This window comes from Pelodiscus sinensis, chromosome 25 (genome assembly GCF_052426305.1).
Source record: "Pelodiscus sinensis isolate ZL-2025 chromosome 25, ASM5242630v1, whole genome shotgun sequence".
In the NCBI taxonomy this organism is placed as follows: domain Eukaryota; kingdom Metazoa; phylum Chordata; order Testudines; family Trionychidae; genus Pelodiscus; species Pelodiscus sinensis.
This window is the reverse complement of record NC_143076.1, coordinates 5,919,788-5,932,235: the sequence shown is the minus strand read 5'-3', so window position 1 is coordinate 5,932,235 and position 12,448 is coordinate 5,919,788. Positions and strand designations below refer to the sequence as shown.

Sequence of the window (12,448 nt, the reverse complement as noted above, 5' to 3'; positions counted from 1 at the left end):
CACTGCAGATCAAAAAGCACTGTTAGCTGCAGGAAGCTACTGTAGTCTCTGGTGCCAGCCACTGGGAGGAGATCCGATCACACACTCAGAGGTCTGTATCCCTCGGGGGAGCGATACTCATCTCCCATTGCTCCAGTTGACACTGTCAGACCCTAACACCGAGTCACTGCTTAGTGCCCACGGCAGCCCGCAAAGGAGATTTCCATCTTTTACCTGGTTGTAAGTTTCCAGACTAGAGGGCAAATTTGTCTCTGTTGCAATGGTACAACTGTGGGGCAACGGGCGGGGGACGGGGGGAGAGCACATGCCTTCCCCCAAAACCACCATGGGAGTAGAGGCAAGGGGCCAGCAGCCAGTGGGACCAGAGCCTCTGGGGGACCCAGAGGACTAGCCAGGGGTGGGGGGTGTCTGGCACTCGCATCATAAGTCGGGCCCCAACACGGCCCTCGCTTGCTCTGCTTCCGTGGCTCAGGGGAGGGGGCGTCACCAGCCCGGCACTCACTGACAGGAAGCAGAGTGACGTGGCCAGGGAGCAGGGGAGTGGAATGAGCTGGGGCTGCGTTGCTCCGCTCCCCCCGCACACTGCTAGTGAATGGGGGGGGGGACCCATGCTGCTAGCACCAGACTCCCCAGCCCTGCTAGTCCCCCCCAGGAAGGGAAGAGGCGGGGTGGGGTGGAACATGGGTAGGAGAAAGGCTGGGCACAGTTAGGGCTGGGGGCAGAGAGGGGTTGTCCTGCCCCTTCCCTGAGCTAGGGATGCCAGTCATGTGGCCACAACACCTCCCTCCCATGTTCCTTGTTGGTCGCCCTGTGTCTCTCTAGGAATGCTTTAAATACTCCTCCACGTCACTCTTCAAATAAGCGGGATCCACTCCACAGCGTTCTTCGGTTCAAAAGGGCACCCTGGACCTCGGCTGGGCCCATTCAGGAAGACGAGCCTCGAGGCTTTGTTTTGCTTCAATTGGGGGGAAAAAAGAGGACCAGTGTCTCAGCCATGAAAAGGGAGATGGATTCCATAAACCACCCCCAGTCAAAGCCACCAACTGCACTTGTCCAACTCCTACATTGCTCTGAAGTCCTCATTCTCCACAATAGGTGCCTAGCTCTTCTGTGGATTTCTTGTGCCTAGCTTCGCTGGGATTTACTGGCCTTCTTTGGAGCACCTGTAAATGGACTAGATTTTTTTTCCCCCCATGGGAGCAGGGCAATCAACTATCCCAAGTGGCTAGCAATGCTAAATCCAAGGCCTTCAGTGGCCTCTCCATGTAAGCCAGGTTTGAGGTGGCAGTAGCTTTCATGAACCTGTAGAGTATGCAAAGGCCTTTGCTTTGATGTTTTCTGGGGAAACCCAAGTAAATCCAGACTAGACCTGGCTGAAAAACGCTGGAGGATGACCTGCCTTGATTATCCCTGGCCATAAGACACACAAAACCCTGGGGCCGAAGAGGATGCGTGGAAGAGCCGGACACATTCATGAGAGGATTAAAAGAAATGAAGGAGAGAGGAAAGAAGATGGACAGAAAGATGCACCAGTTCTGCACCAATGGGCAAATCGCTTCCATTTCTCATTTTCTTACCCGTGTCCAGAAGGTTTGCACTTGGACTATGTTGCCATCTTCTGCCTTGAACCCACAAACATCAAGGGCCGAGCCAGTCGCGCACGGTCTTCCACCGTAAGCCGGCGGACCCTCGCACTGACTGTCCCCGCACGACCACTTGTTTATCCTACTGGGAACCTTTCCGTTCCCCACTCTCTCCCCTCACCCAGCTGCTGTGCATGGGAGAACCCAGCCCTATGGGCCACGTAGGCAGGGCTGGAGAGCGCCATAGAACAGCAGCCCATAGAGAAGAGGAGTAAAAGGAGAAGTAGCCTGCGGAGAAGACCCAGCAATAGGGACAAAGGGCAAAGCAGGTCCCACGGCTGTTCTAGAGCGAGGAAGGAGGCTTGAGGGAAGGGGCACCAGGAGCGATGGGAAGCCCAGAAGGAGGGACTATTGGCCACTGAGGAACAACTATCGGCGCTACCGGGAAACAAGAAGCAAGCATCTGGGCAGAAGAGCCAGTGCGACCCTCCATCCCTAGCTGCCAGACTGTGTAGATGAATGGAGAAAAGGCTGCCCATCCGGCCGCAATCCACCGGGCTATGGGACAGCCACTGTCACAGACTTGCCAGTTAAAGGGCTCCACGTTAAAGAGGCATATCGGGACGTCATCATGACAGGGTCATTATCAAGCCAAAGCAGGCTGCATCCCGGGGACCGCTGCCCCGTCCACGCAATGGACACGCAGGGAAGTTCCATGCCAATGCCATGTGCCATCTGGCAGCATTAAAGGAACAGGCCGGATCTTCACCAATCAAGGACGCATGTGGGGGGCAAATGCCCCCGGTTGCAGAATACACGTTCTGCCAGGGGAGTAACGCAGAGGCAGGACTTCGCTAAAAAAGCCGGGTAGCTTCCGCCGAGTGAGAGACGCTTTCCAAAGTGCAGCCAAGGCCAGTCACGGGGAACCCCCGCCCTACCCTCACCAGCGCTTCCTCCGCAGATGCACTAGGGTGCTAGCCCGGCACCCTCCCCACACGGCATCGCAGGCGGGTTAGTCCATCCTGCAGGCGGTGCCCCTGGCCGAATGGATCGGGGAGCTCAGGTGGCGTTGCTGATCTGGATACCAGTGTGGAGCGGCCAGAGGAAGAGGGGCGGGGGCCGTGCTCAGCGTGGCAGATGCTGCTGTGAAGGTTTCGTGGCACTAAATGCTTGGATGCCAGGAGCTGGGTTTCCCCCACCCACCTGCGGGACAGGAGGGCAGTGGTACAGCCCAAAGCGAAGCAGCTGCACCTGCAGTTTGTTCTTACCGGGACAGAGTGTGGCTTCTCTGTCTGCAATATTCATCAAAAGCCAAAGGCACTGCAGATTTGTCTGGCAGGCCGGGTACCTTTCTCCAGGCGATGACAGGAAAGGGGTCTCCTGCAGCAGCACAAGGGATCAACAGCTCCCTCCCTGCCTCTTGTCTGTACTCCCAGCCTGGTAGCACCGTGAAATAGGGTGGGTCCTACAGCAGAGAGAAAACTCAAGTAACTGTCACCAAATCACATTGGCATGGGTATATTAATACATGCACGTCCCACACGCACGCATGCCCCACACGCAAACACCCAGGGAATCACTCCTTGGAGCGCCACTTACAGCTCAAGTAAAGAACTTGTGGGCTTTAAATCACCTGGATTTTAAAATCACTGATTTAAAAAAAAAAAAAAAAATCACCTGATTTTTTTTTCCAATTCACTGATTTAAAAAAATCGGATGGAGGCATTGTAAAACTAAGTGAAAATGTGTGCTGTAGCAGCTCTCATTTACAGCGACTTTATATATGCCGGGGAAATTTCAAGAGGATCATTCTGCTCGGGCATCATCTCTGAATTTTACATAACTAAATGTGGAGGGGATAAAAACATTAGAAATTAAGGCCCTGAACTTGCAAACACTGAAGCAGCTCCTTAACGAACCTTTTTCTTCATGTTGAAAGCTGTAACAGGTTTATAAAACATTGTCATTGTAAACATTAAAAAATAAAACATTAGCCATTGCAACACTGAGCTTGTCCTTTTGTTAAAAAAATTATTTGGGAAGGTTATTCACAAAAACAGCCTGATTGAGTTCATTGGAAGCACTAACATGCTTCAAGTTAAGCATGTATATTAATGTTTGCACAATATTAGAGGCTACAATTATACATTTATTATAAAACCTTTCTTAGTGCCAAAGACCTTTACTTCAATGTTAGCAAAGCTACTGAGGCCACGTAAATTAAGTTCTTGTGGTTATTTTTTAAACACACAAACCAAAATTTTCAAAAATAGGAACCTAAAGTTAGGTTCCTAAGCACATATTTTATGCACCTAATGGATTTTCAAAAGCATCTTAGGGTATGTCTACTACACTGCACACTTATTTTGAAATAAGCTATTCCAGAATAGTTATTCCGCAATAGCTTATTTTGAAATAGCATGTCTACGCTGCAGGGAAGCCTCAAAATTAGTCTGAGGCAGGCTTCCCTAATGTAGACATACATTAAAGCCCCAGGAGGCACAGGGGAGGAATAACTCAGAATGGCTCTGGTGAGGGGCTATTTTGAAATAGCAGCAGTGGAGCGCGCGCACACACACGCACACACGCACACGCACACCCTTATTTCAAAATAGCTATTTTGGAATAGGCGTTGTTCCTCAGAGAATGAGGCTTACATATTTCAGAATAAGCCATCCGTTATTTCAAAATTATTTCGAAATAACAGAATGGCTGTGTAGATGCTCGCATTGTAATTTCAAAATAACGCTTATTATCTTAAAATAACGGTACAGTATAGACTCACCCTAAGTGACTTAGAAGCACAAGGTCCACTGACTTTAAACTATAAACCCTGATGGAGACATACAACCTACTTCCAGCATTTCAGCTTTCTTCACTTGCAAAAAGTTCAATACATTGAATAGATTTTGATACAGTCTCCTATAGTATTCTTGCCAGCAAGTTAAGGAAATATGGATTGGATAAATGGACTGTAACATGGATAGAAAGCTGGCTAGATTGTCAGGCATAACAGGTAGTGATCAATGGCTCAATGTCTGGTTGGCAGTCAGTTTCAAGAGGAGTGCCCCAAAGATCAGTTCTAGGGCCGGTTTTATTCAACATCTTTATTAATGATCTGGATGAGGAGATGGATTGCACCCTCAGCAAGTTTGCAGATGACAGTAAGCTAGGGGGAAAGGTAGATGCATTGGAAGGTAGGGATAAGGTCCAGAGTAACCTAGACAAATTGGAGGATTAGGCCAAAAGAAATCCGATGAGGTTCAACAAGGACAAGTGTAGAGTCCTGCACTTGGGACGGAAGAATCCCAAGCATAGTTACAGGCTGGGGGCTGACTGGCTAAATAGAAGTTCTGCAGAAAAGGACCTGGGGGTTACAGTGGATGAGAAGCTGGATATGAGTCAACAGGGTGCCCTTGTAGCCAAGAAGGCTAATGGTATATTAGGGTGCATTAGGAGGAGCATTTGCAGCAAAGCTAGAGAAGTGATTAATGCCCTTTATTCAGCACTGGTGAGGCCACATCTGGAGTATTGGCCCAGGTCTGGGCCCCCCACTACAAAAAGGATGTGGACACATTGGAGAGGGTCCAGCAGAGGGCAACCAAAATGATTAGGGAGCTGGAGCATATGACTTATGAGGAGAGGCAGAGAGATTTGGGATCATTTAGTCTGCAGAAGAGAAGAGTGAGGAGGGATTTGAGAGCAGCCTTCAACTTCCTGAAGGGAGGTTCAAAGAGGCTGGAGAGAGGCTGTTCACAGTAGTGTTAGATGGCAGAACAAGGAGCAATGGTCTCAAATTACAGTGGGAGAGGTCTAGGTTGGATATGAGGAAAAACTCTTTCCCTAGGAGGGTGGGGAAGCACTGGGATGGGTTCCTTAGTAAGGGGGTGGAATCTCTATCCCTGGAGGTTTTTAAATCCTGGCTGGACAAAGTCCTGGCTGGGATGATTGAATTGGGTTGGCTCTGCTTTGGGCAGGGGGCTGGACGCGATGACTCCGGAGGTCTCTTCCAGGCCTAGGATTTTATAATTCTAATGTGGTTGGTCACAAATGTAGCACAGGCTACTTGCTAGTCAACTTTGTGGTTTTCACACAATGCCACCCATACGGAGGCCTTGCACTGACCTCTCTCAGCATACGTGAGCCCTTTAAAAATGACACTTCTTAGTAGAAAAAAAGTCATGACATAAAAACCAGAAATTCTACCAACTATTTGAAAGCTAGCTCAAGAAACCAATACACACCATCCATTTCAGCAATTAAGGACTGAACAATAAAAAGAGAACTAGTGACATGTAATTTTAAAAAAATCATTATTTTTAATATAAAAAAAACTTCATTAAAAACATTTTTTATCCATCCTGATGTTTATAAAAACACATGCATGTTCTCCAGTCCCTGACACAGAACTCTTTAGCATGTTAATTCCATCATTTAAGAAACTATTAAACGTTTTCTGATAGCAAGGAATCCAACAGACACGTTACCTTCAGTACCAGTCGGGCAGGGGGGGACTGGCCCATCGTACCCAGGGCGTTATAAGGCACACAGGTATAAGTGCCGAGAGCGTCTTCTGTTACCTCTTCTATTTGGATTGACCCATCTTCCAACAGGTTCCAGCCAGAATACTGTGCAGGGCCAAGAGAGATGGGAGTTACCATGAGAAATTATCGTTTATCCATGATCCCCAACATTGCAACATTTCTGCAAGCGGACCAAATCTCATACGCAAGTTTATTGGTAATAATAATTCCCTGTAATTTCTGGACTGGAGAAACTTCCTTCCCTTTGCTACTGTCACCTTGCCACACCTTCAAACACGGCACAGTTGCGAATGAGAGTTCTGTATCACAGCTGGGATCCCCTTTGCAGATCAGACAAATGGGACTTTCATGGTCAGGAGCTGGGAACCTCTGGTTTCAGAGTTTCCATCACACTAGAACCTTTCTTTTTCAACTCCTTGAATTTCTCTCTAGAGGATGATAAAAAGAACACCCCCCCGAAGATGCCAACCAGATGATTACAAGAGTTCCTTCTGGCCCATTTGAACTAGATTAGCATAATGGTCTCCCTTCTGACCTGAAAAGAAAAAAAAATTCTATCAATCAGCCACATTCCTGCCCCAGCCTGCCACAAACCAAGGCTACTCAAAGAGCATCAAGATGACCTTTAGGGGCCAATACCCAATGGACTGTCCAGACAGTGCACCCTGTTCTCCAAAGCCTTCTGAGCCCCTTTATAACTTCCCACCTCCAAGGAGCAGAGGCTAGAATGGTCTCATTAAGAGGTTTCATTTTATTCACAGTGTGAAATCCTCTCTTCAGAGATGGAAAAGACCTGTGGTGTATCGGGTCCACCAAGGCCTCCATCCCAGACACCAACGAAGGATTGCTGTCTAGTTTGCTGACGAATATATTGTATCCAATTTAGTTTTTCTTGTGCCAAGCAATGGAGATTCCAGCACTTTTTGGGGAACACATTCCAGGCCTTAACCAATCTCAAGCTCAGGAAATTACTTCTCCCTGATGTTTACCTTGAGTTTGCTTTCACTCAATTTCAGGCCATTACTCCCAGACCACGCTAAACAACGTTTCTGCCATTTGAATGTTTGTAACCAGTCACAAAACCCACTCAAGATGTCATCTGAACAAATTCTTTTAATCCTTCCTCAGAGAAGTCATGTTGCTTTCTGCTTCTCTGAAATTCTTTCGCTGCTCCACAGCAGAGGGGAGAAACACAGAGCTTGAACTTAACATGACAGCTGCTGAAACCAATTTCGTCAACTGTGCTGCAGCCAGGAGCGGAGGTGTGTTTTACTCAGCTAACATTTTGCTGGAACATCACCATGCGAACACCAGGTGTGTGGGGTCAAGTGGCACCAAAATGGTTAATCCCATCCATTTGCTTCTGCCTGTCTCTCGCGTACGGACGATGGCCAAGATTTTGACACGCGCCCTGCCATTATTTAACGTAACATGTCTCGACTGCTTGGAAAAAAAATCTCTTGCTATGGCAACATATCCCGTTTGTAAAACCACTCAGGAAAACAAAGTGGCAATGTCGCCCCTTCAAGAAATTTGCAGTCTAAAGAGAAGCTTGGACTCACACCCCACAAGGGTTACTTGCCTTGTGATTTCAGGAACAACAAAAAAAAAAAAAAAATCGTATCTTGTCTGAACACAGTGGGTTTTAAATACTGCTTTAAAAACAGGCTTGCAAACATATCAGCTGGGCTGGCTAGCTAGAATGCATCTAGCCAACTGGTATAAATCTATTGCCACAGGGAAAGTCGTTGGCAAAGGGCCCAGATATGGGGTATGGAATACTTTGCCATGGGGAGTAATTTAAATACACAACCCAGATCAGTAGTGTTCAAGAGTCATTACCAGCAGAAGATGAATCAGGGCAGTTTCCAGTCCATTCTCTTTTGTATCCCCATTAGAAAAAAATAGCAGCAGCACAACTGGGCCTTTGTGAGTCTCCCTGAAGAGGTCAAGGACTCAGTGGGCCAGAGAGACCGAACTCCTCGCTGTCCTAGCAATGGACCCGACAACAGGGCAGGGTCAAGACAACACGTGGGGTTACGGACAACGGAGGCCTGTCTTCAGGGCTATGGAGCCACCCCTTTTTGGGGGGTTGACATGTGTGCAGTGCCCAGATTAAAGGAGACAGGGCGGGTGAAACCCGTTCTTCATCTCCCTCCGCCAGACAAGCCGCACAGAATACACTGGGACGAGTGTTTATATTCCCAACTGGAATTTCCTCCAGCTGACAGCAGCCATCTTATGGCAACTGCATCATCGGAGGTGCCCATGCCAAGAGAAGCTAATACAGAGACTGCACGCAAAGTTCTAGATCTGTTGTGATCCTCGGTTGGAACAATCCGAATCAAATTTTAAACCTTTAATATTTACATAAGAACGGCCGCACTGGGTCAGACCAAAGGTCCATCTAGCCCAGTATCCTGTCTGCCAACAGTGACCACCACCAGGTGCCCCAGAGAGGGTGGACCGAAGACAATGATCAAGCGATTTGTCTCCTGCCATCCCTCTCCAGCCTCTGACAAACAGAGGCCAAGGACACCATTTATCCCCTGGCTAATAGTGGACCTAACCTCCAGGAAATTATCTAGCTTCTCTTTAAACTCTATTATAGTCCTAGCCTTCACAGCCTCTTCTGGCAAGGAGTTCCACAGGTTGACTACACGCTGTGTGAAGAAGAACTTTCTTTTATTAGTTTTAAACCTGCTACCCATTAATTTCATTTGGTGTCCTCTAGTTCTTCTATTTAGGGAACTAATAAATAACTTTTCTTTGTCGGTCCTCTCCACACCACTCATGATTTTATAGACCTCTATCATATCCCCCCTCAGTCTCCTCTTTTCTAAACTGAAAAGTCCCAGTCGCTTTAACCTCTCCTCATATGGGACCTGTTCCAAACCCCTAATCATTTTAGTTGCCCTTTTCTGAACCCTTTCCAAGGCCAAAATATCTTTTTTGAGGTGAGACCACCACATCTGTACCCATGCTATTTAAACAAAACACTTTCAAGATGGAGTGTTTAGGTTAACTATTAAAAGCCTCTTGTCCTTGCTTGGATTTTTATACTGGGATTATATCAGGACGGAGACTCCTGAAAAGGGCTTTTTAGCATCAGTTTCTCATAAAAAGCCAAGTCGGGGAGGCAGTCCCTTTAACAGCAATGCTGGCTTTAGACGTGGGAGGTTTAGCTAGGACACCAACAGGAGCTAAGTGGAGAACCTACAGCGAAGACTCCACTGAAGGGGAAGTTTAACTGGCACCTGAATTCCCTTCCCTCCCTCCCGATGGGAGAGGTGGATTTACAAAGAGCTGTTCACACCCCTGCTAGTATGTGGCTATAGACACCCACTGGGGGTGAATCGGAGACGGAGGGAGTTTACCCCCTCTGCATCCACAGGAGGGCATATTTTTTCAGTCGGAGGGGATGACAGCTAGAAAGAGCCAAATTGTTAAGTCAGATTCCAAACTCACATGCCTTCTAGAAAGCCAGGCCCCTTCCTTTCCCCCACTGCCTCCATTCCACTTTTCTTTCTACAACTTGCTGGGCCTGTCTGAGTTCCAAAAACACACTTCATAATTGCTAACAAGGGGTTTCCTCCGCAGCTTTTGCCACAGACCACACCTCCTCCCCTATTCCAGCTCAGCATTTCTTCTTTCCTTCCCTTGCTTTTGCCAAGATGATTCTCCCCTTCCATTTCCTCTCTCCCACCCGCATTCCTCCCTCTTCTCTGCTCCTACACCATGCCCAGGCCCAGAGGGATGGAGGCTGGATCATGGGCCCGAGCCCTCCTTCCCCTGGAGGACAAGCAGCAGAATGACTCTGGGCACCTCCCTCTCCATGAGGGTTGCCAGGTGTCCGGAGTTCACCCGGTCAGTCTGGTATTTTCAGCTCCTGGCTGGTAAAAAAATTCAGAGAATACTGGGCACCTGAGATATCCGGTATTTTCGGAATTTTTCCCCAGCCAGGAGGCAAAAATGCCAGGCACCTGGCAACGCTACAAACACTCAGCACCCAGCCTCCCTCCCCAGCCCCCAACACCTCCAGCACCCTGACCCCAGCCCCCATGCGTACCTGGTTCTGCAAGGCTGCCGGCACAAAACCAAGGAGAAGCAATGACTCCCCTGGGTCTTAGTGCTCAACCGCTCCCCTGTTCCTATCCCTGCACTCACTCTTAAAGGGGACTCACCCTTAATGCGGTTTTGTTTTTTTTTGGCTCAACTTTGGTGTGTTCCCCCCCCCCCCTTATTTTTCCCTGGTGTTTTTTGGGGGGGGCGGAGAGTCCTGGCACTCAGCACAAATGGCAGTTCTCCTTCAGGTTTTCTCTGTTCACAACAGCACGTCTCCCTCTTGCAGGGCACAGCACCGGGTTTTGTTTGGGGGCAGAAGGCTGGCACCTGCTGTTTAACTGAGAAGGGAATCGAGTGATGGAAGGAGGCTGCTGAGACATCTACTAAGGAGTGGGTATTCCATCTGGGAGGTGCTGAATGCCAGCAACTCAGGCTCCATCCTGAATGCTGCTGAGCGCTCTGGCCCCGATCCGAAGCACAGCACTTGAGTGCCTGCTCACCTTTAAGCCCCATGGGCAGCCAAGGGAGGCAGGGGCTGAAGGACTTTTCCGGACTGAGCCCTTCATTCTCAATCGGACTTTTAAAATACCCACGCGCGAGGGAAAGATGCGCACGGAACAGAAAGGTTTTTCACCACAGGCATCCGGAACGCGCGTGACACAAAACGTACGATGGCAATGCAAAAAACAGCCCCGTGGCGGCAGCAAAGCCCGGAGCCTCGGTTACCTGAGCTGGGCTCACTCTACTGGGCTAAAAATAGCAGTGTAGACGCGCCCGCTCAGGCTGGAGCTCAGGCTCCAAGACCCCCCCCCCCCCCTTCTGAGGAGTTTCAGAGCCCTAGCAAATGTGTCCACCCTGCTCCTTTCAGCCCCACGGCGTGAGGCCTGGGAGCCTGAGCTAGTCGATCTAGGCCAGGGGTTGGGAATTTTTTGGGGTGGGGGCAGCTGACCCACAGAAAAATCAGCTGGGGGCCGCACACAAGTGAGAAGCAAAAAAAGAAACCCAACAAAACAGAAAACCAAACCCTCATTGAGGTGGCCCCACACTCCCCACATTCCCCTCGCACACCAGAGCCCGGGGGGGCTCAAGCTAGATTGTGTGTGCTCCAAGGGGGGGGCTGGAGCACCAGCACAGGTTTCCCAATGCTGGAGGGAACCCCAACGCTAGGGGGCCAGATCCAGGCAAGCTGGGGGCTCCGTCCAGCCCCCAGCCCTTAGATTCCCCACCCCGAGCTAGGCCCTGGGACTGTTGTCATGGAGGGAATGTTTGCAGCATGGTAGTTCTTTAAGGGACCATCATACAAACGTGCACTCTCAGAGCCACCTGAGGCAAGAAGGGTCCAGCAGCTCCTCACACCAACCGACCTCTGCTCCCTCACGCTTTCGGCACCTCAGCCCCAGCACCCAACAGCGTCACCACTGGGAACTAACCGCCAGAAGCTGCCTGTGGTACCCTGGCCTGACCAGCTGTCTGCCGACCGGCCACCACACACAGCTGGGGGAAGGGGTCAGCCCGGGCTGTGCCCCCCTCAGGCCTCTCTAGCCCCGCGGGCGCCTTCCTCCCACCTGTGCTCTCACAGCATGGAGCACGGGGAGCTTGCGGCCGCCACAGGCAGCCCTACAGGGGACGGTGGAGGAAGCGGTCTCTGGTCTGGTCCTGCAGCAGCCTGGGGGAGGCGGGAAGGAAAGGAAGGATAAACGGACAGAATGGCTGAATGCCTCAGGCGGGGAGGGCCAAGGGGAGTTTGGCAGCAGGGGAGGGACCCATGGAGAGACAGCCTGTTACAATTTCACTGCTTCCCATCAGGTTGGTAGTCCCCAAGAGCTAGGGGCCTACCTTCACCTGCCCCCCATAGGGCTGAACCTTCCCCCACAGCCCCCAACCATGGGCCTGCCTGCCCAGTTGACTCCAGACCCATCGCCACATGCTGCCAGACCCTTCCCTCCGGCCCCCAACGGCATCACCGTACGACATCTCCCCTGCGTTCTAAGCGTCTCCCCCTTCTCCCCCCCCCCGAAGAGCCCCACAGGCCTCTGCCCAGACCCCCCCGGCCCCGCCCCCCCCCCGTACCTTTTCGATGCGCAGGGGGCGTCCGTCTTTATTCCACTTGACGAGGGTGACCGGGGGCTCCGCCTCAACCGGACAGCGGATGTATCCGTGTATCCCAATGGGAACATACAGGATGGGGGGCATGTTCACCACACGGGCCGGATCTGAGGGGAGCGACAGGAAGTTATTTCGACTCATCTCACCCCT

The 12,448-nt window shown here is 50.4% G+C and overlaps 1 protein-coding gene across 4 annotated transcripts in view; it reads right to left on the bottom strand.

The window, feature by feature from the left end:
* IGSF9B (immunoglobulin superfamily member 9B) overlaps positions 1 to 12,448 on the bottom strand; it is a 125,613-nt gene that overhangs the window by 62,028 nt on the left and 51,137 nt on the right. For all 4 annotated transcript variants that reach the window (XM_025190747.3, XM_089773391.1, XM_006135118.5 and 1 more), the window contains exons 8-10: positions 12,263 to 12,405; positions 6,071 to 6,211; positions 2,932 to 3,048 (exon numbers count right to left, since the gene is read on the bottom strand). In XM_025190747.3, the coding sequence (XP_025046532.2) occupies positions 2,932 to 3,048; positions 6,071 to 6,211; positions 12,263 to 12,405 (401 nt within the window). The remainder of the gene's footprint in view (positions 1 to 2,931; positions 3,049 to 6,070; positions 6,212 to 12,262; positions 12,406 to 12,448) is intronic.